A 23,007-nucleotide genomic window follows, 5' to 3' on the forward strand; every position below is an offset into this window, starting at 1 on the left:
GGGTGCACCTCAGCCACGCTCAAGGTCCTAAATGATATCATAACCGTCATCAATAAGATACATTACTGTGCAGCAGTATTCATCGACCTGGCCAAGGCTTCGACTCCTTCAAACACAACATTCTTATTGGCAGACTCAACAGCCTTGGTTTTCAAATGTTTGCCTCGCTTGGTTCACCAACGACTTCTCCGATAGAGTTCAGTATGTCAAATCTGAGGGCCTGTTGTCTGGACCTCTGGCAGTCACTATTGGGGAGTTCAATTCTCAGGCCGACTCTCTTCTCTGTATACATCAATGATGTCGCTCTTGCTGCTGGTGAGTCTCTGATCCATCTCTAAGCAGATGACACCATTCGGTATACCTCTGGCCCTTCGTTGGACACTTTGTTAACTAACCTCCAGATGAGCTTCAATGCCATACAACTCTCCTTCCGTGGCCTCCAACTGCTCTTAAATGCAAGTAAAACTAAATGCATGCTCTTCAACCGATCGCTGCCCGCACATCCAGCATCACTACTCTGGACGGTTGACTTAGAATATGTGGACAACTACAAATACCTAGGTGTCTGGTTAGACTGTAAACTCTCCTTCCAGACTCACAATAAAAGACTCTCCAATCCAAAATTAAATCTGGAATCGGCTTCCTATTTCGCAACAAAGCATCCCTCACTCATGCTGCCAAACATACCCTCGTAAAACTGACCATCCAACAGATCCTCGACGATGTCATTTACAAAATAGCCTCCAACACTCCACTCAACAAATTGGATGCAGTCTATCACAGTACCATCCATTTTGTCACCAAAGCCCCATATACTACCCACCACTGCATGCTCTCGTGGTCTGGCCCTTGCTTCACATTCGTAGCCAAACACACTGGCTCCAGGTCCTCTACAAGTCTCTGCTAGGTAAAGCCCAGACTTAGCTCACTCGTCACCATAGCAGCACCCACCCGTAGCAGGCACTCCAGCAAGGAATTCTCACTGGTCACCCCCAAAGCCTATTCTTCCTTTGGCCTCCTCTCCTTACAGTTCTCTGCTGCCAATGACTGGAACGAATTGCAGAAATCATAGCAGCTGGAGACAAATATCTCCCTCACTAACTTTAAGCACCAGCTGTCAGAGCAGCTCATAGATAACTGAACCTGTACATAGATCATCTGTAAATAGCCCATCCAACTACCTCATCCCCATACTGTATCTATTTATCTTGCTCCTTTGCACCCCAGTATCTCTACTTGAACATTCATCTTTTGCACATCTATCACTCCAGTGTTTAATTGCTAAATTGTCATTATTTGGCTTATTTATTGTCTACCTCCCTTATCTTACCTCATTTGCACACACTGCATATACTTTTTCTCTATTGTGTTATTGACTGTATGTTTGTTTATTCCATGTGTAACTCTGTGTTGTTGTTTGTGTCGCACTGCTTTGCTTTATCTTGGCCAGGTCACAGTTGTAAATGAGAACTTGTTCTCAACTATCTGGTTAAATAAAGATGAAATAAAGTAAATAAATACAAAAGAATGACCATCGTTATGTTTTGAGGAGAAAGGGGTAGGCTTGCAAGCCAAAGAACACCATACCAACCGTGAAGCACGGGGTGGCAGCATCATGTTGTGGGGGTGCTTTGCTGCAGGAGTGACTGGTGCACTTCACAAAATAGATGGCATCATGAGGGAGTAAAATTATGTGGATATATTGAAGGGTCTTCCAAATGGAGAATGACCCCAAGCATACTTCCAAAGTTGTGGCAAAATGGCTTAAGGACAACAAAGTCAAGGTATTGGAGTGGCCATCACAAAGCCCTAACCTCAATCACATAGAAAATTTAGGGGCAGAACTGAAAAAGCGTGTGCGAGCAAGGAGGCCAGAAACCTGACTCAGTTACACCAGCTCTGTCAGAGGAATGGGCCAAAATTCACCCAGGTTATTGTGGGAAGCTTATGGAAGGCAACCCGAAACGTTTAACCCAAGTTAAACAATTTAAAGGCAATGCTACCAAATAGAGGTCGACCGACTATGATTTTTCAATGCCGATACCGATTATTGGAGGACCAAAAAAGCCGATACAGATTAATCGGACGATTTTTAAAAATGTATTTGTAATAATGACAATTACAACAATACTGAACAAACACTTATTTTAACTTAATATAATACATCAATAAAAATCTATTTAGCCTCAAATAAATAATGAAACATGTTCAATTTGGTTTAAATAATGCAAAAACAAAGTGTTGGAGAAGTAAAAGTGCAATATGTGCCATGTAAAAAAGCTAACGTTTGAGTTCCTTGCTCAGAACATATGAAAGTTCTTTTTAACATGAGACTTCAATATTCCAAGGTAAGAGGTTTTAGGTTGTAGTTAATATAGTATTTATAGGACTATTTCTCTCTATACCATTTGTATTTCATATACCTTTGAGTATTGGATGTTCTTATAGGCACTATAGTATTGCCAGTGTAACAGTATAGCTTCCGTCCCTCTCCTCGCCCCTACCTGGGCTCGAACCAGGAACACATCGACAACAGCCACACTCTAAGCAGCGTTACCCATCGCTCCACAAAAGCCGTGTCCCTTGCAGAGCAATAACTACTACAAGTCTCAGAGCGAGTGAAGTTTGAAACGCTATTAGTGCGCACCCCGCTAACTAATTAGCCAATTCACATCGGTTACACCAGCCATTAGGCTGATAGGCTTGAAGTCATAAACAGCGCTGTGCTTGCGAAGAGCTGCTGGCAAAACGCACAAAAGTGCTGTTTGAATGAATGCTTACGAGCCTGCTGCTGCCTACCATCGCTCAGTCAGACTGCTCTATCAAATCATAGATTATAACATAATAACACACAGAAATACGAGCCTTAGGTCAATAATATGGTCGAATCTGGAAACTATCATTTCGAAAACAAAACGTTTATTATTTCAGTGAAATACGGAACCGTTCTGTATTTTATCTAACGGGTGGCATCCCTAAGTCTAAATATTCTTGCTACATTGCACAACCTTCAAATACGGAACCGTTCGGTATTTTATCAAACGGGTGGCATCCCTAAGTCTAAATATTCTTGCTACATTGCACAACCTTCAATGTTGCATATACCCTGACTCTGCGTGCAACGAACGCAAGAGAAGTGACACAATTTCACCTGGTTAATATTGCCTGCTAACCTGGATCCCCCAGTGTTGCATCGATTATATGCAACGCAGGACACGCTAGATAAACTAGTAATATCATCAACCATGTGTAGTTTTAACTAGTGATTATGATTGATTGTTTTTTATAAGATAAGTTTAATGCTAGCTAGCAACTTACCTTGGTTTCTACTGCATTTGCCTAACAGGCAGTCTCCTTGTGGAGTGCAACAAGAGATAGGTGGTTATTGTGTTGGACTAGTTAACTGTAAGGTTGCAAGATTGGATCCCTCGAGCTGACGTTCTGTTGGCTTAGGATCGTTGTCCTGTTGGAAGGTGAACCTTTGTCCCAATCTGAGGTGCTGAGTGCTCTGGAGCAGATTTTCATCAAGCATCTCCCTGTACTCTTTGCCTCGATCCTGATTAGCCTCCCAGTCCTTGCCGCTGAAAAACTTCCCCACAGCATGATGCACCACTATGCTTCACCATAGGGATGGTGCCAGGTTTCCTCCAGACGTGACGCTTGGCATTCAGGCCAAATAGTTCATTCTTGGGTTCATCAGACCAGAGAAACTTGTTTCTCATGGTCTTAGTCTTTCTGTGTCTTTTGGCAAACTCCAAGTGGGCTGTCATATGCCTTTTACTGAGGAGTGGCTTCTGTCTTGCCACTCTACCGTAAAGGCCTGATTGGTGGAGTGCTACAGATATGGTTGTCCTTCTAGAAGGTTCTCCCATCTCCACAGAGGAACTCTTTAGCTCTGTCAGAGTGATCATCGGGGTCTTGGTCATCTCCCTGACCAAGACCCTTCTCCCCCGATTGCTCAGTTTGGCCACATGGCCAGCTCCAGGAAGAGTCTTGGTGGTTCCAAACTTCTTCCATTTAAGAATGATTGAGGCCACTGTGTTTATGGGGACCTTCAATGCTGCAGAAATGTTTTGGTACCCTTCCCCAGATCTGTGTCTCAACACAATCCTGTCTCAGAGCTCTACGGACAATCCCTTCAACCTCATGGCTTGGGTTTTGCTCGGACATACACGGTCAACAATGGGAACTTATATAGACAATTGTGTAACTTTCCGAATCATCCCGGAGTCGCCTCTTCACGGTTGACGTTGAGACTAAAGGTTGACCAATTAATTGCCATGGCTGATTAATTATGGCCTTTTTCAAGTTTTCATAACAAATCGGTAATCTACCCTTATGGCCGATTACATTGCAATTCACGAGGAGACTGTGTGGCAGGCTGACCACCTGTGACGCGAGTCCAGCATCAAAAGGACCTTGTGGCTGTAAGGAGCCATGGTAAGTTGCTAGCTAGCATTAACCTCTTGCTTCTACTTGGGACGCTTGCGTCCCAACTAGAGCTCTGGAAATGCAAATGCGCTACGCTAAATGCTAATAGTATTAGTTAAAACTCAAAAGTTCATTAAAATACACATGCAGGGTATCAAATTAAAGCTACACTCGTTGTGAATCCAGGCAACAAGTCAGATTTTTAAAATGCTTTTCGGCGACAGCATGAGAAGCTATTATCTGATAGCATGCACCAATACACTACAACACAAAAGCACAGCAGGGGACGTAAACAAAATAATTAGCATTTCGGCGTTACACAAACCGCACAATAAAATAGAAAACAGTCATTACCTTTCACCATCTTCTTTGTTGGCACTCCTAGATGTCCCATAAACACTATTGGGTCTTTATTTCGATTAAATCGGGCCATATAAAGCCAAGATATCGTTATATGTAGACTGTGTGATAAACGAAAAAAACAGCGATTTCACAACGTAACGTCATTTTTTAAAATTCAAAAAGTAGACGATAAACTTTCACAAAACACTTCGAAATACGTTTGTAATGCTACTTTAGGTATTAGTAAACGTTAATAAGCGATAAAAATCATCCTTAGGCGATGTAAAAATCATTAGCTGTCGTCTTGGAAAAAATTTCACGAGAGAGCTCTTCCGGAATGATCTGGGCGGAGACCGGAGGTAAGTGGTGCCCCTGTTTCGGTTCAACCAAGAATCAAAGATGATTCAATTCACAAGACTCTAGACAACATGGGGATGCTGTGGGAGTTGAATGCTCGGTCTTATCTAATTCGGCTCACTGTTAACAATTGCTGGAAGTGGCGCAAGGATATTTATTTCCATTTTCTGTGATCAGGTTTTCCTGCGCTTTCCGATGTAACGCACGTTATGTTATAGCCACAGTCGTGATTTAACCAGTTTTAAAAACGTCCGAGGGTTTCCTATCCACACATTCTAACCATATGAACGTACTATATTCCTGGCATGAGTAGCAGGGCGCTGAAATGTTGCGCGATTTTTAACAAAATGTTCAAAAAAGTAGAGGGTAGGAGCAACAGGTTAAACTTATCTTGTAAAAAACAATCAATCTTCACATAATCACTAGTTAACCTAGTAATATCATCAACTGTGTGTAGTTAACTAGCTTGCCCTGCGTTGCATATAATCAAAGCGGTGCCTGTTAATTTGCCATCAAATCACAGCTTACTTCAACTTCGCCAAACGGGTGGTGATTTAACAAAAGCACATTTGCGGAAAAAAAGCACAATCGTTGCACAAATATACCTAACCATGAACATCGATGCCTTTCTTAAAATTAATACACAGAAGTATTTTTTTTAAACCTGCATATTTAGTTAAAATAAATGCTTGTTAGCAGGCAATATTAACTACGGAAATTGTGTCACTTCTCTTGCATTCAGTGCAAGCAGAGTCAGGGTATGTGCAGCAGTTTGGGCCGCCTGGCTCGTTGCGAACTGTATGAAGACCATTTCCTAACAAAGACCATAATTAATTTGCCAGAATTTTACATAATTATGACATAACATTGAAGGCTGTGCAATGTAACAGCAATATTTAGACTTAGGGTTGCCACCCGTTCGATAAAAAAGGGAACGGTTCCGTATTTCACTGAAAGAATAAACGCTGTGCTTTCGAAATGAAGGTTTCCGGATTTGACCATATTAATGACTTAAGGCTCGTATTTCTGTGTGTTATGTTATAATTAAGTCTATGATTTGATATTTGATAGAGCAGTCTGACTGAGCGGTGGTAGGCAGGAGCAGGCTCGTAAGCATTCATTCAAACAGCCCTTTACTGAGTTTGCCAGCAGCTCTTAGCAATGCTTGAGGCACAGCGCTGTTTATGACTTCCAACCTATCAACTCCCGAGATTAGGCTGGCAATACTAAAGTGCCTATAAGAACAACCAATGGTCAAAGGTATATGAAAAACAAATGGTAAAGAGAGAAATAGTTGACACGTCATAATTCCTATAATAACTACATAAACTACAACCTAAAACGTCTTAACTGGGAATATTGAAGACTCATGTTAAAAGGAACCACCAGCTTTCATATGTTTTCAAGTTCTGAGCAAGGAACTTAAAAGTTAGCTTTTTAACCTGGTACATATTTCACTTTTACTTTCTTCTCCAACACTGTTTTTTTTGCATTATTTCAACCAAATTGAACATGTTTCATTATTTATGAGACTAAATTGATTTTCATTTATGTATTATGTTAAAATAAAAGTGTTCATTCAGTATTGTAATTGTCATTACAATATATATATATGAAAATTGTCCGCATTTTTGGTCCTCCAATAATCGGTATCGGCGTTGAAAAATTATAATCGGTCGAGCTCTAGAATCTAGTACTGAAAGCATAAGCTACAGCTAGCTAGCACAGCAGTGCATAAAATGTGGTGAGTAGTTGACTCAAAGAGAGAGAAAAACAATAGTTTAACAGTTTTTGAACACATTCACCTCTTCCAAAATGAAGAGAGATTGTCTTTTTTTTTTTTTTTTTACTTTCAGTTTAAATTATTTAGCTAGTAAATGCAGCTAGCTAGTCTTGCTTACTCAAACAGAGGGATGCTTTGTTAGCTAGATGGTTATGACTATCCAACACAACACTGGAACTATTCCAAGTCAAGGTAAGCTTTTGGTTTGACTAATTTATTGCCACCGGGGCCCACTGGTGTAAGTGCTAAACTGCTTACTGACTGTACACTGTAACATTACTGCATTATTATAGCGGTTTACTAACCTGTTAGTTCTATTAGCTATGTTGATTGATGTTACTTTAGCTAATATGGTGACAACAATGTAGGCTGTCTGTAGCAGTTATGACATGGCTTGGAAAGTTTTTTTTGCATGGTCTCATGCAGCTGATGTGTTGTGCATTGAAGTCCAGAAGTGAAGGGAAAAGGTGAGAGGAAGAGAGCGCATAGATGCGAGAAGGAACACAATGTGGCTGCTATGAAAGTGCACTGTGTTCACGTTATCAGGGGAGTATTCATTCCTCCGATTCTGTTGAAAAACGTTTCTTAAACGAATGCAAACGGAACGAAAGTAAGATAAACATACCTGAATTTGTCCAATGGAAACTCTTGTTTGCAACTGTTGGACTAATGATTACACTCTAGATCAGCTAGATGCAGGCATGAGTGTGCAAGGCAGTATTGAATGTGTCACTGTCTGTCAACTCAAATGTTTCTCTCCACCTTTGTTTACCTACGTTGCAAACTTTCATTCATAGGCTAGGTTATAGCAACCTCGATGGGTATAGGGATAATTTCAGTATCATGTAGTAGCCTAAACCTTTTACATTGAACTGAGTGAATGGGATATGAATGACAGTCATCCAATATGCTGTAATATAAATAAGGCCATGCTCATAACATTTGTTTTGTTCTCCCTCATCTTAAACGCCCCCGACCGACCGCCACTGTACCTGTCTCCTGTTATGTTGACTCGGTTTATAGCAGTTTATAAAGAACGTAGATAGTCTTGTTCTTTCTACATAACAGTATTCTCTCTTGAACGGAGTTCTTCGAGTTTCCCTGCCCTAGCCTGCCTAGGCCATATGCCTGTGCTCAATATCAACATAGGCACACATTTATTGCTTTAAAATATATATTATTGGCACTGGCAGCTAAACTTATCAACACTAAATAGACACTTCTTAAATATACATGTCAAAATTCCAGACATAACAATGCACAATATATATTTTCTGACCATGTATCCGCTCACTTTGCCTGCGTTGCTTTACGTTGACGCGAGAGAAATAGACTTTCTAATTTCAAGTAACGTTATACATGGCGGCGTTGACGCTCGCGGCCCGTCTGTTCTCTCTCATTCGGTTCGGTGCATTCTAATTCCAGCGTGTACAGGCTCGTAAAAATAAACACTTTTCGTTTGATTTTGTCTTCAGAGTAAACTGAAGCCAGTGTACTAACGTTACTGTAGTTCCACCTCTTCCTTCCCAATACAATCCAATTTGTCAGGCTGAAGCTGCAACTTGTTGAGCAGGAGCTTGTAACTGCCAATCAAAATATAAGTAGTTAGTAAGATAGCCACGATCTAGTAAGCTAGATAGATATAAATATCTAAAGAAATGCAGTAATGTGTTGTAGCTAGCTAACGTTAGATAGCAAGCTAAACCACGGGCTTTGGCTAAACAGAATTTATGCTAAGGAGTCTGCGATGTGTACAAATTGATTAGCTAAAATAACCAATTGTTTAAGTACCTTATTAAGAACACCAGAAGTAACTCACCATGTGAGAATCCAAATATTCGTCGAAATTGTGGTTTATAGATATTGTGACATATAGTTTACGTAGCTAGCTACCATTTCATTCAAAAGGCAAAGCAAAGACAGTGGGCAAAGCGTCCTCCAAAACACCATTCTTCCGGTAGCAGCGTTCCGGTAGGTGATTGGCTCATTCAAAACTTTGCTGATCTGTGAATGGAGCAAAGAGCTGACCTTTGGTGGAGTTATGTTCCACGTTGTCCGTAGCAACGGGTCCCTACAAATCAAATCACATTTATTTTTCAAACGCGCCGAATACCGCTGGTGTAGACCTTACCATGAAATGCATACAACAATGCAGTTTTAAGAATAATACGACTTTAAAAAATAAGAGCAACAATAGCTTTTTTAATGACCAGCACTGTAGGTGCGCGAGACAAGTTTACCAGCATCATAGCATAAGTATCATTGACATGTTCCTTGCCATTTTAAACAAAATTACAGTATACTAATAAGCTGACCCAGCAGGTGCTGTTGCAAAGGCAAACTTTTCAAGACGATCAATAATGTATGGACAGAAAGCACACATCCTAAATGTTTATTTTTGTGTTGCCTTCAGTGGCCTGTATCACATGGAAAGATAGCTACATTTTTACATTGGGTTACAGTCCACTTTTCCTAAATATCTAGCTGTTCAATGTCACATTTGCACCTTGTATTATTTTAAAAACCCTTCCACTCTTCCTGTTGAGTGTAAAGAAATATTGGCAAGACATTAAATCCAGTAAATAATTTAGTCATGCGGGACACAATAATTTAAGTACTTTTACTTCTAGTATGACTAATTGTACAGCAAAGCCTTCACAACATTTACTTGATACTCATATATTAAAAGGACTGAAATTGAAAGGAATACATTACATGTACATTTACTAAACACCGTCCTTCACAAATACAGAGTGCATGTTAGTCCAATGCAACCCTGTTATGTCCTTATCTACTTCTATACTCTAGTCTGTTATGTCCTTATCTACTTCTATACTCTAGTCCAATGCAACCCTGTTATGTCCTTATCTACTTCTATACTCTAGTCCAATGCAACCCTGTTATGTCCTTATCTACTTCTATACTCTAGTCTGTTATGTCCTTATCTACTTCTATACTCTAGTCCAATGCAACCCTGTTATGTCCTTATCTACTTCTATACTCTAGTCCAATGCAACCCTGTTATGTCCTTATCTACTTCTATACTCTAGTCTGTTATGTCCTTATCTACTTCTATACTCTAGTCTGTTATGTCCTTATCTACTTCTATACTCTAGTCTGTTATGTCCTTATCTACTTCTATACTCTAGTCTGTTATGTCCTTATCTACTTCTATACTCTAGTCCAATGCAACACTGTTATGTCCTTATCTACTTCTATACTCTAGTCCAATGCAACCCTGTTATGTCCTTATCTACTTCTATACTCTAGTCCAATGCAACCCTGTTATGTCCTTATCTACTTCTATACTCTAGTCCAATGCAACCCTGTTATGTCCTTATCTACTTCTATACTCTAGTCCAATGCAACCCTGTTATGTCCTTATCTACTTCTATACTCTAGTCCAATGCAACCCTGTTATGTCCTTATCTACTTCTATACTCTAGTCCAATGCAACCCTGTTATGTCCTTATCTACTTCTATACTCTAGTCCAATGCAACCCTGTTATGTCCTTATCTACTTCTATACTCTAGTCCAATGCAACCCTGTTATGTCCTTATCTACTTCTATACTCTTAACAAATGCATAGAATGGTGTTTCACAGCTGCTATTGACATTTACCTGAATTCCATTGCACAGTACGTACTTAAAGATTTACTGTTAATACTAGTCTATCATCTATGCTGGTCATTGTGGTTATTACTAACAAAACATAGCAGAAAAAACATCTCAACCACATTATCAGATGGTTGAGATATGAAATGAATAGGTGAACTTACATAGTAATAGATTTGAATAAAGGTCCATTGGTTTACATTTCCTCTAATCAAACATGAATATATTCTTATATCATCTAGCTTGTCAAATGTGCGGTTCTGGTTTACTGTCGCAATATAAATGAATGCGTTTCCAGGGCATAGATTCATGGGGTCAAATACCACAGTGATAAAATCCAATACAGGTCTTTGTCATATGGTATGTCATGTCCAATTGAGTGGTGGAAACCCACTGCCGGGTTTTGGTAACTGTTGTGGAACAGATGTGTGAAGTCATTCTGGTGCAGAAAGTTCCTCCTACAGGTAACTCATAACAGTTCCTTTCTTTCCAACCTGATGTGGCTCCAGGACATAGAACCTGATCATGACCCTGTGGAATACAAGTTCACCTACAATTAGATTCATGTATTGAAAACCATATACAGAAGATCATGTGGCTATAATTTAAATCTACTAAATGCAATATTCTATTTAATGCAATATAAAGTCAATACATACTTTGAATGCTATATGGTGTTGCAAGATCTCCTGTGCAACCCCTTACAAGCATAGGTAGTTAGGCTATAATCAATACCTCATGGTAGTAATAACCTAGACATATGAACTGTCCATACATCCAGACACACCATGGCATAACAGATAACTACAATTTTTCATCTGTTTCTTGAGTCAAAGTTGAGTTGGGCTTTAAAGAGTCTGCAGGCAGGCCGGGTACAGGAACTGACATACAGAGACACTCCATCTTTCAATCTGAGATAAGGTATCATATGACATACTGCCCTTTATCCACACCAATGCAGAAATGCAAAATCCTCTTATCTTATGCATAAAACATATTTTTCTATCATTAGAACAGAGCCGAAGCTCTGCAGTAGAGGATAGTACTAAGGTAAAATAAATGAATGATTTGTAGCATAGTCAGCTTCTAACCGGTCTTCAGTAAGTCCAAGTTCTCCTGTAAGGAAAGGGAAGATATTGGCACTGTGTTCCTTGTTCTTCTCAGCAGTGTCAGTGACACCGATGGCGGACACGGACAGTATCACGCAAGCAGCACAAGTTCCACCCATGAGCATTGGCAGTCCTGGTCACAAGTTCCACCCATGAGCATTGGCAGTCCTGGTTTCACCACCAACATCATTCTCTGCATGGAAAACAGACAACATAAAATACACACAAGCACCATTTTTGAATAGAATTAGCTAGCTAAGCTATATCTAAGTATTTAAATATGGACACTGGAGTTAAAACCTTGATAGCTGCTAACTATAGTGCCTTCAGAAAGTATTCACACCCTTGACTTTTTCCACATTTTGTTGTGTTACAGCCTGAAATTAAAATTGATTAAGTTGAGATTTTGTGCCACTTGCCTACACACAATACCCCCTGATGTCAAAGTGGAATTATGTTTTTAGACATTTTTACAAGTATTCAACCCCTTTGTTACGGGAAGCCTAAATAAGTTCAGGAGTAAAAATGTGCTTAACAAGTCACATAATAAGTTGCATGGAGTCACAGTGCGCAGTAAGTGTTTAAAATTATTTTTGAATGACTACCTTATCTCTGTACCCCACAATTATCTCTAAGTTCCCTCATCTCTAGGAGACAGAACATATCTCCTTCCTGAGCGGTATGACGGCTGCGTGGTCCCATGGTGTTTATACTTGCGCACTATTGTTTGTACAGGCATTTGGAAATTGCTCCCAAGGATGAACCAGACTTCTGGAGGTCTACAATTTTTTTTCTGAGGTCTTGGCTGATTTCTTTTGATTTTCCCATGATGTCAAGCAAAGAGGCACTGAGTTTGAAGGTAGGCCTTGAAATACATCCACAGGTACACCTCCAAATTACTCAAATGATGTCAATTAGCCTTTCAGAAGCTTCTAATGCCATGCAATCATTTTCTGGAATTTTCCAAGCTGTTTTAAGGCACAGTCAACTTAGTGTATGTGAACATCTGACCCACTGAAATTGTGATACAGTGAATTATAAGTGAGATAATCTGTAAACAATTGTTGAAGAAATGACTAGTGGTTAGAGCATTGGACTAGTGACCGGAAGGTTGCAAGTTCAAATCCCCGAGCTGACAAGGTACAAATCTGTCGTTCTGCCCCTGAACAGGCAGTTAACCCACTGTTCCTAGGCCGTCATTGAAAATAAGAATTTGTTCTTAACGGACTTGCCTGGTTAAATAAAGGTAAAATAAAAAAAATAAAAAAAATTGTGTCATGCACAAAGTAGATGTCCTAACCGACTTGCCAAAACTATAATTTGTTAACAAGAAATTTGTGGGGTGGTTGAACAATTAGTTTTAATGACTCCAACCTGAGTGTATGTAAACTTCCGACTTCATCAACTGTGTGTGTGTGTGTATATATACACTGCTCAAAAAAATAAAGGGAACACTAAAATAACACATCCTAGATCTGAATGAATGAAATATTCTTATGGAATACTTTTTTTCAATGGAAATTATCAATGGAAATCAAATGTATCATTTGTCATTACATTTTGAATTTTAAAATATGTTCTAAGGTCAAATATGGTAAGTGGAAATGCCTCCAATATGAATCACTGTATATTAACATTTAACATTTAAGTCATTTAGCAGACGCTCTTATCCAGAGCGACTTACAAATTGGATATATTAGGCATAAAGTTAGCTATGATTGTGATATAACCAATTAGATCCCAGGAACCTTCTACTGCATTTTTCAAAATGTCTGATTAGTCAGGAGACAATACAAAACAACAAATCAAATTATTATTTTTATTATTTTTATTTTGTATATATATTTTAAAGTCCGTGTTCAATCTGGCAGGGCCTCTTGCCTAGCCTTGCCCTGCCGTGGCTTCGTCTCTGTTAACATGATTCCGTTTCCAGTACAGTAGCCTACTGTTACACTCTATTGTTGTTGGTATGTTCAACTCATATTTCTGATTTGGAAGTTTATAATAAACAGCATTGGAGCTATTGTAGATAGTACATGAATGCTGCACGACTTTCCCTGTCAGTGTTCTGAACTTCTGAGAGCGCATGAACACAACAAAAATATGTGTACACAATGATGTCATACATTACATATACCACGTGAATGCAATGACCAATAGAATGAGCGTATCCAAAGGAACGCCAGCAACCCTGGACAATAATATTGCAGCCCTTCAGAGACGCTCTGATCATATTTATTAGAGCGGAAATGATTGAATGCTATTTTGGTGATTAGGAATACATGTAGCTAGCACACTAGTTTTAAGGTTGTATGTGTCTAACCAGCAAGCTTGGCATGTTAATTTCGGAATTTAGTTAATGTTAGACCATTCCATTCGCCATTTGGAGAGAAACCTCGAGCTGTTGGGTTAGTTGGCAAGATAACTGGATACAGTAAGGCTGACCGCTAGCTACGGTTATGTGGGACGATGGTGATAAAGGCTAGTTAGCTAAATGCATTTTGTTAGCTAACTATAGTAGGTCAGTTTTCGTAACCTGATGCATACCGGTACCAGTCTATTGCTACGTGTTGAAAAATGCTAGGATGTTCAAAAATGTGTTCGGGTCAGGATTTATTGTAAGAACCGCGCACGTTATCCTGACATGGGTAATAACACTGATACTCTTCCTACATGATACAGGTAAGTGCACTGAATTTAAATTCATTTTCAGATGCCAGTATCCGTTTCACGGCTGTAATGCATAGATGGCATATGCATTATTACACTGTAATGCATACCATCAAACCACACGTCCACTTATCACCAAATATGGTGTTGTGGGGAAGTCCAGTGCCATTGCGTGGAGGAAAGTGGGAGAAGATGAAACTTGGCTGATAATCTGCTGTATTTTCTCATCAATGAAATTTGATATCAGTACAGTTTCCCAAAACTAGAATCTGTTAAATAAAATAAAATTAAGTGTTAAGTAAAAAAGTGTTAAGTTAAAAAATACATAAATAAGAAATAAATGTAACAAATAATTAAAGGTACCGGTGTTAGTCGAGGTAATATGTACATGTAGGTAGATTTAAAGTGACTATGCATGGAGGGGGAGGGGGGGTAGTCTGGGTAGCCATTTGATAAGCTGCTCGGTAGTCTTATGGGTTGGAATCTGTTAAGAAGAGTTTTGGACCTAGACTTGGCACTCCGGTACCGCTTGCCTTGTAGTAGCAGAGAGAACAGTCTATGACTAGGGTGGCTGGAGTCTTTTCAGCCCCCCTCAGTGGCCCCCGTGTTGGGGATCAGTGTGGTGGATGTGTTGTGACCTACCCTTACCACCTGGGGGCGGCCCGTCAGGAAGTTCAGGATCCAGTTGCAGAGGGAGGTGTTTAGTCCCAGGGTCCTTAGCTTCGTGATGAGCTTTGAGGGCACTATGGTGTTGAACGCTGAGCTGTAGTCAATGAACAGCATTCTCACATAGGTGTTCCTTTTGTCCAGGTGGGAAAGGGCAGTTACGAACAGAGTGCGCGCTAAGTTTTGTAGACTTAACCCGTTGCCATATTTGCTTTGTGTGGAAGGAGTGCGACAGCGAAATTAGTTATTGCACAGGCGCACTTTTCAGAGTATCTGTGCCCTAAGAACATGCCAAAATGCACCAATTGGATCTTTCTAGCTTGTGCGTGGCTCTGCCCAACTCCTTGCTTGTTCTGCCCGCTGTGCTCTATTTGCTCCCTTTGGAAATGATGATGATGATAAATCGTAGGTTAGTTATTTACCAGTATCTTTGATCACAGTGCCACCAACACGATCAACAAAGCAGCCAATTAGGTAGCTGATAAAAGTAGCTACGGTCCTTATTGGTCAAGACAGTTGGACTAATCTCATAAGCCACAGTCTGTGTAAGATAAGACTATACTCCAATTAAGGAAATATACTCATTTAAAATTTTTTTTTAACCTTTATTAATTAGGTAAGTCTGTTAAGAAGAAAATCTTATTTTCAATGACGGCCTAGGAACAGTGGGTTAACTGGCCTAGGAACAGTGGGTTAACTGGCCTAGGAACAGTGGGTTAACTGGTCTAGGAACAGTGGGTTAACTGGCCTAGGAACAGTGGGTTAACTGGCCTAGGAACAGTGGGTTAACTGGTCTAGGAACAGTGGGTTAACTGGCCTAGGAACAGTGGGTTAACTGGCCTAGGAACAGTGGGTTAACTGGCCTAGGAACAGTGGGTTAACTGGTCTAGGAACAGTGGGTTAACTGGTCTAGGAACAGTGGGTTAACTGGTCTAGGAACAGTGGGTTAACTGGTCTAGGAACAGTGGGTTAACTGGTCTAGGAACAGTGGGTTAACTGGTCTAGGAACAGTGGGTTAACTGGTCTAGGAACTGCCTTGTTCAGGGGCAGAACGACAGATTTTTACCTTGTCTGCTCTGGGATTCGATCTTGCGACCTTCCGGTTACATTGATTTGAATGAATAGTCTATTACTTATAAATGAGATAAATACAACTGCCTTACCGTTATCGTATCTTAGGATCTATTACTCTCTGCTGGCATAGACCTAGTAAGCCTTTGCCTGATCCTGTATAGCTTGGTATGTCATTCCTAGAGCACTTCATGCAGTGTCACAGAAAGCAATTGCTATTTGCAAGTGAAAATGTCATGGGATGCATAGGCTCCATTATTAACCTTTTGGTGGCCATTTATTTGATCGTATTTAATTATCCAACATTTTAGTAGTAGCTACTAGTTAGTAAACATTGCTAAGTTATTCTTGTTTTGCAGACCTGAGGAAGCAAGAGGAGAGGGGAGAGCTCATCCAACCTGTGCTCTTTGTCTTGCTGGTCCTTGTGTCTGTGTTGCTGTACTTTGCTGTCTCACTCATGGACCCTGGCTTTGTCCTATCTGACGGTAGTGACTTACAGGTGCGTCAAACCACATTTTGCTTACTTCACAACACACGAACACAGTAATGCATATCAATGCACAGGAAATGCATTACAGCAACAAACAAAAAAAACTATGCACTTTGTACTGCATTTTTAGTTTACCCTTGGCATCGCTGAGGAGACGCAGGATATGATTCCCCCAACAACCAAGTCTCTGCGACAGCGGCGCTGTGGTCATTGTCTGCTCCAGGTATGGACTGGGCTACTGTAGTATTTATTTATTTATTGTTGTTGTTGTCTTTAACCTTTATTCATCCAGTGGAAACCCATTGAGACCAGTGACTCATTTACAAGGGTGCCCTGGGAACAATACATTAACATGATCAGTCTCAATACAAGACTATACATTTTCAATTGCACATCACAACAAGTCAAATTCAAGAGCGACAGATAACATGTATATGCGCTAGGGGCACAATAACTAAAAGCTTCCTGGACTCTGGAGACCCGCGGAACCTCTAAAAACTTGAGAGCGAGTCTGATGGTGGGTTGCTTTCCAATTAAAAAGCGAGGTGAGGTGGTATGAGAGTTTCTGGAGAACTGCTTTACATACAAATAGTAGCTGATGTTGGGCCCTTCTGGTAGTCACAAAGCCAAGCTGACGACATTACATAAAAGGCAATGATGTGTACTAAAATTGTCTCCAGTGATAAGATACAGGCTGAATCTAAAGGTTTTTCAAACAGAGGCTGCTGCATGCGTGTAGATTACATCGCCATAGTCAAGTACTGGCAGGAGTGATGCTTGAACAGTTTTCCTCCGGTTTTCAAAAATAAGGCAGCATTTTTTTTTTCTATAAAGGAAACTGATTGTAATTCTCAGCTTCTTTGTTAGTTTTTCAATGTGTGTTTTAAAAGACCCCGCTTATCATCAATGAGGGACTTGTTCAATTTGGCGTCCCTTCAAGGTGCAGTTACGCAGATGTTCTCCAACATTTAGCACTTATTTAATATTGGTGAGCGATTTGTTGAATTGAATCAAAGCCAAGCTGACGGTTGTTAATGGCCTGCTGCACTGAGGGGGCACAGGAATAAATAGCTGTCATCTGCATAGATATGTAGGCCCCAGTTATTCAGAGACAAACCAACATTATTCATGTAAATAGTGAACAGTAAAGGGCCTAGTATTGAGCCTTGTACACCAGTTTACATGTATATTTAGTGCGTATGTATTCCTGAGGTGACATTAGGAGGGATAATGTAATCCTAGGATGCTGACAGACACACCATCTGCTCTCACTCTGTTAAGAGATTCTCTCACTCAATTATGGTCATGGCAAGATAAGCTGCTGGCATATGATATGAGTACAGGTCAGTGGACTAGTTTATGACCAGAAAGAGCTTTCTGTAACTCCTCCTTCCCCATTCATGTGCCCAAACAGCAGCCAATGAGATCCAAGCACTGTCAGACCTGTCAGCACTGCGTGCGTCGCTACGACCACCACTGCCCCTGGATCGAGAACTGCGTGGGTGAGAGGAACCACCGCTGGTTCGTGCTCTACCTGGCTGTCCAGCTGTTGGTGCTGCTGTGGGGCCTCCACATGGCCTGGTAAGTGAAGATGGGTCTCCAGAGCCCATTCATACATGGTTGTGGTGACCCACAGGGTATGCAGGGTTTACAGAAACATTTGCACACCCAGTGGGTCACCACAACCAGGATCGAAGATCTTGATGATTTTTGCTTGAATTTATCATATGATGCACTGTTGTTTCAGAAGTGTGGCCAATCTCACTTGTTCTGTGACGCAGGTCGGGCTTCACCACGGCACCCACCTGGCAGCTGTGGCTGCGTGGCAATGGCGTGCTGCTGGGTACAGTGGCGGTGGTGGCGGTGCTCTCCCTCACCGTGCTCCTACTCCTGGGCTCCCATCTCTACCTAGTCTCCCTCAACACCACCACCTGGGAGTTCATGTCGCGCCACCGCATCTCCTACCTCAAACACTGCGGCGCTGACGAGAACCCGTTTGACCGTGGTGCGCTGCGCAACCTCTGGGGCTTCTTCTGCAACTGGGGCGCCATAGTGTGGGAACAGGTGTACTTCAGAGAGGGCAACGACCCCATCTGATGAGCAAACAAGCTAACTAACTCGTCGGCTACTCAAGTTCTTCATTCCTTCCCTAGAATTCCTCCAATTGAGTTTACATCCTCCTTTCTAGAAGTATCTGTATATGAGACAGACATCCAAATGAACTATGAACTCCTCTCATTACTTCAGTTGGTCACTGAACTTTGCAAGTTCAGTTTAGTATGTAAGTGGATTTCAATGGAATTGAGCGCAATCCTGGTATTTATTTCAGTTGACTAGTGACATGATAAAAAAACATTTTGTCAGGAAGACAGGAAAAGTTTTACTGAACCAAATAGGTCAGATATTCAGTCTTGGTAAGAAAGGTAATTGCAGTGAGCCTGTGAATAGTAGCGCGATTCTTAGTGTTGCTCTGTTTTGTTCCTATCCTTCCAACTTACCATTGCCTTTGACAACCACTACACTCCCACCCACTCCAATACACCTTCTTCTGTCCAAAGAATAATATCTAAGAGTGAAGAGTAAAAAATATCACTGAAGTATTAGGAATTTGAGCTAAGGGAACTCTTATGTGTTGAAGGGAACACATTTACAGAATAGATCAATAGATCACATAATTCCTTGACAGTTAGATTAACAGAAAGGCAATTCACGTATGGCCTGTTTTTGTATTCCCTGAGTTTACTAAGCTATAACACGCTATAAGCTAACTGTTGTTTATATACAGGATAAAGGTAATTACTAATTACTACTTAATACTGTTGTTGATGTAAAACTGTCTATACTTGAGAGCATGATTTGATTCCTTGTTGGTGTATTTTCCCCAATATTGACTCGGCGTTGACAGAGGCTCTGTAGCGACCAAGTGGCTGATTGACTCAGTCAATCAAGTCTTTAGGCTGTGTTTAAACATGCAGTCTAATTCTGATCTTTTGCCCAATTATGGGCCAAAGATATATGATCTGATTGGTCAGAAGACCAATTATTGGCAAAATATCAGAATTGGGTTACAGCCTTAGATTTCCAGAAGCACATTCCTCTTAACCATTTGAGTATTTTTGCATATTGTTACGAATATCACATTTTCAATTCCTGGTTTACTGTAATAGTTTAATTGAATCTGTACAAAAAGGAATGTCAGGTTTTAAGGCTGCACTACAGCTCAAAGCTTCCTGGCAACAGGGTTAATATGAAGGCAAAGGTCAGCCATGTGTTGGCAAATGAATAAGTAACTAAAATGGTAATTCAGTTATCAATATATTTTTGGTAGTACCATGATCCATCGACAAATTATTGCACCTCTTATAAAATGGTAGTGAGGCATTTATTTGCAATTGTATTATCTATTACTATAAAGTATAGTAAAGGTGAAAAGCACACAATTTGCACCATCACCAGAGGTGGTTTGAAAAATGATCTGATCTTGGGTGAAACTCAACATGTTTAATCGTTCACTTAAATAATTTATTCTCACTTTTTCAATTGACAGAATGTCATACTATTTTTGTAAACAGGTTTATCGCTCTTGATGCAAATCAACCTTTTTGATCGTCCATTTTGGAAAATAAAGAGTTTGCGTGAGATTTTTACATCTAGTTTTTTTGTAACTTTAGGAATAATCGTAGAGAACTTATTTAAAGGAGTGCAATGTTGTGTGTGTTCCCTAACTTAATCGTTAGCTTATTCTCTGTGCAATAGGAGAGCATAGAAAAACACGACAGAAATGAGCAATAATGGTAATATTGTCATCTTTTTATATAGTATCAGAAAATCTTTCTGGCTCTTCCAGTAGAATTGGAAGATAAGTGATGTGATTTTATATACACTTGTTTGGTCTTGTAAGTGCTGATTTCAGTGTGAACTGTTTATGAACAAAGTAATTTATGCAATATTTTATTTTTTAAGAAATTGTTTGAAATGCAGTAGACCTATCAATAAATTGAAATGTTTATTTCAGAAAAATGCTTCATAAGTCCAGTAGATGAGTACTATTTATTAATTTACATTTCCTTCATGTTGTGTCAAGAAAAACATGCATGTCTCATCTCTAGACACAATAGTATTTTTCCCCCATTGTATTGCACAGCATATTTATTTTAGTAGCAAAGCATGTACATTCATATTCATGACTGGAATGGAATGAAAATGACTCCCTAGGAATACTTACAGTTTGTATAATTCGTAACTTACAATTTTGAGTCTTTTAGGGACATTCAAATGTTTAAGCAGCCCAAGATGGACCCATGGAATACGTTGATTACAAAGCAGCACAATCCACATCAAAGATGAAGATGACATTCCTGTATTCCTAGGCTAGTGTATGAAGATTCAATTTTGGATTCCCAGGCTAAATATACAAACATCAGTAGCTATAATCAGTGTTAGTAATTGGATAGAGCCAAGACCGTAATAGGGTTACAATACATGTAAAAACATCATTTACAGCAAAGGTTCTTATGATTGGAAGTGTAGTGTTATGAAGCGCTGGTCTGTCCAATATCCTTTGGATTAGAACTCATTTAAAAGGTCATTATTGCACTGGTGCCAATGTTTGAAACAAAGCACTCTTAGTTTCACAAATTAATAAGAAAGTGCAGCAAATGACCTACTAATTTGTGTTGTCACAGTAACAAAACAGTGGCAAGTCGGCAATATCAATATGGAGTTGACAAAAACAAGGCAAAACTAGATTAGTCAATATTGACCACCAACATACAAATACAGATTTGAACAAGGCAGAGAGAAACAGAAGACGTTTTCACAGTGGCTGACACTCCCGTGGATGAGGAGTCCCCTCTCTACAGCTCAGTGTAACTGACTGGGGTCTCATCGGCAGGCCGAGCTCCGAGTTCTGATAGGCTGTAGAGGTTCAGGTGGAGTGCTCATCATCACCCACAGAACATTAATGGCCCTGAAGAGAGATGACAAGCCCAAGAGGACATCACAGTGGCCTATCTGGTCAGTACTTATTCAGCCACAGGTAGCTGTTTGCCACAGTGAAGTAAAGGAACCAGCTTCAGTGGAGCAGCAACCATTTTGGGATTTAAGTCCTGTCCGTCCGTTCCTCTATCTGGCCGTCATTGTATACATGTGTATGTTTAAGGTCAGGGCAGCGAGGAGAAGTCAGTCGGCAGAGATCTCCTGTTGGTCGGCAGTGAGGAAGGAGGGTGTCTGTGTGTGGGGGGGTGGGGGTGAGAACTGGCTTGAGCTTTGTGAACTCCTCGTCAAAGTTACTGATCTGTGGGAAGAACGGGGGAACCACTTTTTTTGTGAAGCAAAGCCTTCCAGTCCCTGGGATGAACAAAAGTATACATCAAATTATTATACATTTCATTGGATGATTGCCTTTGTTTCAACATTGTAGGAAAGTTGGCAAAGGCGCTACAACAACAATCTTGGTGATGCTCAACTGAAATGAAAATGACCCACAGGCCACAAATGAGGCCAGTTTTTACTTGGAAGTACCTTGAGTTTGAGTTTATTTTTTATTTTTACAGGGACATTAATCAACGTTTCAGTAAAAGTGCCGGTTTTAGCCAGCCGGCTAATTTTCAACCGCAGTCCCTGGGCAGGTTATTAAAAACAATTACAATATAGACAATAGCAACATAGAACAAGCAAGACATAGAACAAGCAAGACATAGCATACAGACAGAGCAACATAGGACAAAAAGCAGCAAGACAAAATTCATAAAAGCAACAAAGTGTTTCCACACCTCACAAGCTACAGACAACATGGAAAGCGGCAACACACAGCTAGGGACCATGTTCACAAATCTGATTGACCTTTAGCCATGTCTTCAAGCATTTTGTGAAAGTGTGATATGTGGTGCAGTTATGTGTGTCTGATGGCAGTGTATTCCAGACATGGGAAGCTCTCACAGAGAATGCAGATTTACTAAAGGTGCTTTTCCTTAGGGGAACTATACAGTCACCTCTCATGGCAGACCTTGTGGATCTGCTGCCATATGTCTGGGTTTTCTGTTTAACAAAAATATTGAGTGGAGGGGGAGCCAGGCCATTAAGGATCTTGAATACAAGACATGCGTCGGTGTATTGCACAAGATTTTCCCAACTCAAGAGCTCATGCTTTCTAAGGATGTGACAATGATGATGGCTATTGGGCTTCCTATCAAGCACTTTGAGAGCCTGTTTGTAGACAGACTGAATAGGTTTTAATGTTGTACAGCAAGCTTGGGCCCAGCTAGTCAAGCAGTATGTTGAGTGGGGGAGTATCATAGTTTCGAAGTACAGTTTTGCTACCTCTGTAGTCAAACAATTTCGTATAAATCGGAAATTAGCTAGGTTGAATTTGGTTATTTGAATTACCTTTTTCACATGCTTTTTAAAAGAGAGGTTGGATTTAAAGTATGATGCCAAGGTACTTAAAATCGGATACCACCTGGAGCTTCTC

The 23,007-nt window shown here is 40.3% G+C and overlaps 2 protein-coding genes across 6 annotated transcripts in view; one reads left to right on the top strand and one right to left on the bottom strand.

Moving 5' to 3' along the window:
* The window catches only part of LOC115147097 (outer dense fiber protein 2-like), a 30,289-nt gene extending 21,427 nt beyond the window's left edge, over nucleotides 1–8,862 (bottom strand). For 2 of the 5 annotated variants that reach the window (XM_029689101.2, XM_029689096.2), the window contains exon 1: nucleotides 8,733–8,862. In XM_029689101.2, coding sequence (XP_029544961.2) covers nucleotides 8,733–8,735 — 3 coding nt within the window. In that variant the 5' untranslated portion in view covers nucleotides 8,736–8,862. Of the gene's footprint in view, nucleotides 1–8,192; nucleotides 8,381–8,413; nucleotides 8,497–8,704 lie in introns of those variants that run through there. The other 3 variants (XM_029689098.2, XM_029689099.2, XM_029689097.2) reach the window with 3 other exon arrangements.
* Nucleotides 8,863–13,824: 4,962 nt separating this feature from the next.
* On the top strand, nucleotides 13,825–20,182 carry LOC115147098 (palmitoyltransferase ZDHHC12-B). The gene is made up of 5 exons (XM_029689102.2): nucleotides 13,825–14,320; nucleotides 16,405–16,544; nucleotides 16,666–16,758; nucleotides 17,950–18,116; nucleotides 18,317–20,182. Exons 1-5 carry the CDS (start codon nucleotides 14,224–14,226, stop codon nucleotides 18,630–18,632), a joined length of 813 nt encoding a protein of 270 aa, XP_029544962.1. The 5' UTR covers nucleotides 13,825–14,223; the 3' UTR covers nucleotides 18,633–20,182.
* The last annotated feature ends 2,825 nt before the right edge of the window (nucleotides 20,183–23,007 follow it).

The sequence above is a fragment of the Oncorhynchus nerka genome, linkage group LG19, assembly GCF_034236695.1.
Source record: "Oncorhynchus nerka isolate Pitt River linkage group LG19, Oner_Uvic_2.0, whole genome shotgun sequence".
In the NCBI taxonomy this organism is placed as follows: Eukaryota; Metazoa; Chordata; class Actinopteri; order Salmoniformes; family Salmonidae; genus Oncorhynchus; species Oncorhynchus nerka.

What these genes read in the sequence shown, in the direction of transcription:
- LOC115147098 (XM_029689102.2), top strand. Translation starts at nt 14,224, where the DNA reads ATGTTCAAAAATGTGTTCGGGTCAGGATTTATTGTAAGAACCGCGCAC. An exon ending in ACTCTTCCTACATGATACAG is followed by an intron (nt 14,321 to 16,404) that starts GTAAGTGCACTG and finishes CTTGTTTTGCAG; the next exon opens with ACCTGAGGAAGCAAGAGGAG. An exon ending in TGGGGCCTCCACATGGCCTG is followed by an intron (nt 18,117 to 18,316) that starts GTAAGTGAAGAT and finishes TCTGTGACGCAG; the next exon opens with GTCGGGCTTCACCACGGCAC.